This window comes from Lipotes vexillifer, unplaced genomic scaffold, assembly GCF_000442215.2.
Source record: "Lipotes vexillifer unplaced genomic scaffold, Lipotes_vexillifer_v1.1 scaffold230, whole genome shotgun sequence".
Taxonomy (NCBI): domain Eukaryota; kingdom Metazoa; phylum Chordata; class Mammalia; order Artiodactyla; family Lipotidae; genus Lipotes; species Lipotes vexillifer.
Window position 1 is genome coordinate 2,695,301 of NW_006775143.1, and position 5,122 is coordinate 2,700,422.

General features: G+C 48.7%; 1 protein-coding gene across 1 annotated transcript in view; it reads right to left on the minus strand.

Moving 5' to 3' along the window:
- Positions 1 to 2,338: 2,338 nt before the first annotated feature.
- Positions 2,339 to 5,122, minus strand: part of PAPPA (pappalysin 1) — a gene marked incomplete at its 5' end in the record, with an annotated part of 257,734 nt that continues 254,950 nt past the window's right edge. Inside the window, 1 exon segment of the mRNA XM_007449800.1 lies at positions 2,339 to 2,592. Within this exon segment, the coding sequence (XP_007449862.1) occupies positions 2,485 to 2,592 (108 nt within the window).

Here is a 5,122-nt window from a genome sequence, read left to right on the forward strand (position 1 = left end):
GAAAGAGTATGAGAGTCGATTTCAGGGAAGCTGGTGAGGTTCTTCTGTGATTCCTGCCACCCCACCGTTAGTAATGTGTCTTTGGGTCTCCAAGGCTTTGCACTACTTATTGACGTAAAAAAAGCAACTGGGAGGGCTGACTCCGTTATCTTTCTTAGTTTGTTCCTTCCTAGCTAGCACCACCCAGGTTGATAACGCAGCTAGGGCAAAAGAGGGGCTTTAAGCGTTGGCAAGAGTTCTAGGATACTGGAGAGGGGTACAAAATGGGATCAATGCTTATATAATTATTATTATTTTGCCAAGGATTGGCCCTGGTAATTAGAGGGAAAAAAAAGCCCTGACTATAAATGAGATGTAAGTTTGTAAGAGGAAATATAAAGGATTTGAGCCAGGCCTTAACAGTGGAGAGCCTAGAACTCAATCTCAGAGTTTGTAATATGGTACAAGCCACACAAAACTACCTAAGCACTGCATCCTTATCTGTGGGCACCTGTGCAAAAAGCACCTTGATGTATTTCTTAATATAACAGACCACAGATGGCCAATAGATATCTTCTCAAGTGTTCTTGATCAGTAGGTAATTGCTGTTGGGAGTGATACAGTAAGAAGGTTTCTGAAGTTATTTTTGGTCCCTGGAAAAAGGGCTATAGCTGATTAACAATGCCTGCGTCAGATGCAGGAATGAGGAGGGTCAGCCCATGTGCCTAGCAGTTTCCATTTCTATGCTAAACTTTTGTTTTTGTTGGTTCACTAGACTTGAGATGATCTGTAGCAATCTTTACGCGATATATCTAGTTTAGACACTCCCATCACCTCACTTTCTCAGTTTCAGAAATCACGTCAAACTTAAGCATTCTCTCCACCTCATTCTGGATTCATCTCTTCCCATATTAATTCAAAAGGAGTGGACAGGCAACTGGCTGAACAGAGGCAAAGAGGACCCCAAAGAGGTGGAGGCTTCTATGCGCGTTTGGCTAATTTCCTCTTAACTTTTGGAGGCTGAGCACAGGAGAGAGGGAAGGGCTGCCCAACCACAGGTGTGGCTGGGCTAGCGGGAGCTGGAAGACGGTGGAAAGCACGATGGCCGTGCTGGGGTGTTGGGGACCGAGGCTGTGAACTCTTTGGCTTCCCTCTGACAGCCCCTCTGGAACACAGTCCAGACAGATCCCATCCAAGATGGCTGTCTGTCCCAGAACTCTAGCTACTCGGGGCAACAGTGAGGTCCTCAGGCCCAAAGCCTGCTCTAGCCTGGAGGGGCAGGAAGGCTTGGATAAGGATGATAACTCAAGAGTCCCTAAAATTCCAGCAGTCTCTGGAGGGCTCCAACATCACAGAAATTTAACACTGTTCCACTTGGTTATAAAATCTAACACTGGCTTAGACATTCTGGACTCTCAGTGAGGGTTCCAGCATCTTAAGTCCCTCAGTTCCCTTCCAGAATGAGAAGCCCACCCATGGGGGACTTCACTTCTCACCACGTGGGCCTATGAGGGGTCTTCTCTTGCAGAAGGGCTAAGAGGTGAGGAGCTGTGGAAAAATGTGGGTCACTTTTAAGGCAGACTGTTTGGTTGTGTGGGGTTTTTCCTAACCCAGTCCTACCATCTTGGGGTACTCAATGTATAGGATAGAGCAGCCGGAAAAGTAGCAGCAAATGTGGTCCCAAGGCAAGATTTGGGGAATGGGAGGGATATTATGGCCTCAAGCCTCAAGCAGGGGGCTGTTATAATACCTTGACATTGCAATCCTAAGCCATTTCCAGCTTGGCCTTGAACCCTGGAGTTGGGGTAAAATCCCCCATGGCAGCGGAAGAATTGGGGGGCTTTGCATACCTTGGATTCTTTACCTCTTCCTGGGTCCTACTTCCCTAGAAGGTAGGTGATCAGAGACCATTTCACTTCCAATCCCGAAGGACTGCACACTTGTGCACACCTTACGTATTGTAAGCCACAGGGTGTGAGCTATCTTAGCATTTCAACACTTGGTCTTGGCAGTTTCTGTAACTCTCTTTCTCCCAAGGACAGTGTCGGCTAGGAGCCTGGGAGAGGAAAGACCGAGTCTGCCCCAGTCTCTCTCTGCTCAGTCTCCAAAACTGCCCTCACGCGGATGTTTGCATGGGTGCGTACACAGGCATGCCTACTAACCACAGATGGGCGCACTCCTAGATACGTAACTCCTAGATACATGTTTCTTGCTGTGGTCGTGTGACGAACGGTTAGAATTTTAGGAGGCTCAGGGACTGCACGCCGTATATGCAATCCGTCTAAGACTCTGGGATGGGATTCCATTCCATCATTCAACATGGCGAGACTTGGTTCACGTGCCCCCACTACGAGTCCTTCCTGGGTGAAATTAAAGGCAGACCGGTTGGGTGCTAAGGATCCCTGGTGTGGAGAGGCCATTCCGTTGAGCAGCTGACTGTGAAATCAATACCAAAGGGATGCGGGTCCTGGCACTGGGAATTCTTTGACAACTCCTTGTCCTTCCTTAGCCATGGCTGTATCCTCGGAGGTCTTTCCGGCTGTGTTCTTGGGCCTGGGGGTCCCGACAAGCACAGTCACCCTGTAGGTCACAAGACATAGGGAAGGGGGTGACCTGCAGAGAGAAAGGGGGAAGAAGTGAGCCAGGTGGTTGAGGCTGGAGCAGCAAATTCCAGAGAGGCAGTGCAGGGCAGAGGGCAGATCACTGGACTTGGGGAGCAGCAGATTCAAGACATGACTCTGCTTCTTACTAGCCCTGTGATAACTTTCATCAGGGTCACCATGGTCATCATCATAGCACTTCCCATTTTCAGGGGCATTTATTACAGGTCAGGCAAAGTGCTAAATGCCTTCCGAACAGGAAAACACTGAATCCTTTGACAACTCTGTAAGATAGATAGACACTAAAACAATCACCCTTTTATAGGAGAAACTGAGGCGGAGAAAGGGGCAGGCATTTGCCCAAAGTAATAAGTGACAAATCTAGTATTTAAAGTAGGACAAGCAACCTCCCCCGGAGCCCCAGGTTCCTAGCTGTGGAGTCAGTAGAATGAGACAGACCTTGCACCGTGGACTCTGACGGCCGAATGAAATCACGGGTGAAAAATTGCAACGTACTACACCAGAGTTGGTTAACAGACTTGTACAATGGAATATCTAACTTATAGGGCTGTTGTGGTGATCAAGTGATATAAAGGATGTGACAAGGTCCTTTAAGAAAACACAACTCTCTGCATATATCGGTAATTTTGATTTTGAGAGGCAATGACGAAAACAACAAAAGCATTTGTCAGCAAGCTCAGACCACCTTCTAGGGGGCTTAAATCCTGGTGGGGAACATTTCACAGAGAGACTTTTGCAGAAAATTTGGTTGAAGGATCTCGGGAGCGGATTTCAGCGTGGGAAAAAGCGAGAGGCATACAACATGACAATTCGATATATGTACATATTACGGAGGTTAGAAAAAAATTTAAAGAAATTTAAAAAGAAAAAGCGAGAGGCCCACGTTTCAGTTCCGAGTCCATCCCTTCACACGCGGTGTGACCTTGGGCTGGCTGTCCTTTCTAGAAACCGTGAGAAAGAGCGCAGTAGAGCGAATGTCCTCCCCACACAGCGGAGGATCTGTCTTTCCAAAGAGCACAGTGCTGTCCCTGCTTGAGCCCCAGCCTGGGCTGACGTGAGTGGATTTCACCTCATTGCGTCATGACCTTTGCATATAACTTCCCCCAGAGGGTCCCCCATCTGCACAGATGGATTTAATGACCGCATTTGCCTCCTGCCCGGGGAAGGGTCTCGAGTGCTCACACAGGCCTGGAGAGCATCTTTGTCTAGCCTGTGGGCTCATTCTCTATAATTCTTTTTCTCTCTGCCCCTGTGCCCACCCTCCCTCTTTACCTCCCAACCTCTCTCCACCCTGCAACTTTTCAACAATTTAAAATGTAGGAATGAACAGGAAGATTGAAGCATAAGCCCCAGCTCTCTCACCTAACTAACTGAGGTGTGACCTTGAGCATGTGACAACTTCTCTGAGCTTCAGTTAACTCTGTCATGAAATGGGAGTGATGAAAGCACACACCTCCAGAGGTGGTGGCAAGGGGTAATGAACTAACCAATGAAAGACCCCGAGCAGGCAGTGCGTGCCGCATGCCGCCTCACTTAGCGGGACGGGGACTGTGTCAGCCTTGTTCATTCTTGTTACCCCAGGGCCTAAGCCACAGAATACGAATGCAGGCCTGTTTGCCTCTCCATCTCTCTCCGACTCTCTCACTGTGCTCAGGCTAGTGCACTTGTTTCCTCTTTTCAATTTAAGCTCACGGGTGCGTGATGCCGTTGTGAGTATCCCCGGAGGTGCTTCCATGCAGAGCCTGCCTTGCTGCTTACAACTGCTCACTGTGCCCTGTTCAGGACATGCCTCTGCAGAGGTGGTACCGTCTGGTCTAGACTTCTTCACCTCTAAGAGAGGCAGAGAATGTTAGAATTGGAAGAGACCTAGAGAAAACCCTCTAGTCCGCGTGGGGAAACCGAGGGCAGAGCCACGTCCAAATCTCACAGCTGAGGTCCAGTGCGGAGACCACCACCATGTGAGCCGAGAGGCCTGGATTAGCATCCTCATTTGCGTCATACTCGCTGAACAACTTTGGGGAAAAACCCCTGCACCGCCATCACCCTGAGTTTCTGTGTCTACAAAAGGTAGATCATTTTTTAAATGATTAAAAAAAATGTATTTCCTATGGTTGTGAGCAAAGATGAAAGAGGCAAAAACCCGTCCTCCTGCCCATGCTAACATTAAGATGACCCAGTTACCGCTCATGTCTTCCGCACAGTTAGTTTTCTCTGCAACTAACTCTTTCCCATTGGGCTCCTCGATTCGTTAGGGACGGCTTCACATCTGGTCTATGTCTCGTGCTTCCTGCTGCGCCTCACACAGGCAAACATGCAACAGATTCTCTCTCTCGCAATAAGACACAAAGTAAGTCCTTAGCAAGAGTTCAAGGCCTTGCATGATCTCCACACATTTCTCAGACCTCACCTGGTTCCCTTCGTCCCCACTCGCGGTGGCTTTATTTACTGGCTCCTCAAATACTCCCAGTGTTTTCCTGCTTTTTTCAGCCATTCCTGCTCCTCCCCTTTCCTTGCCCGCTCCC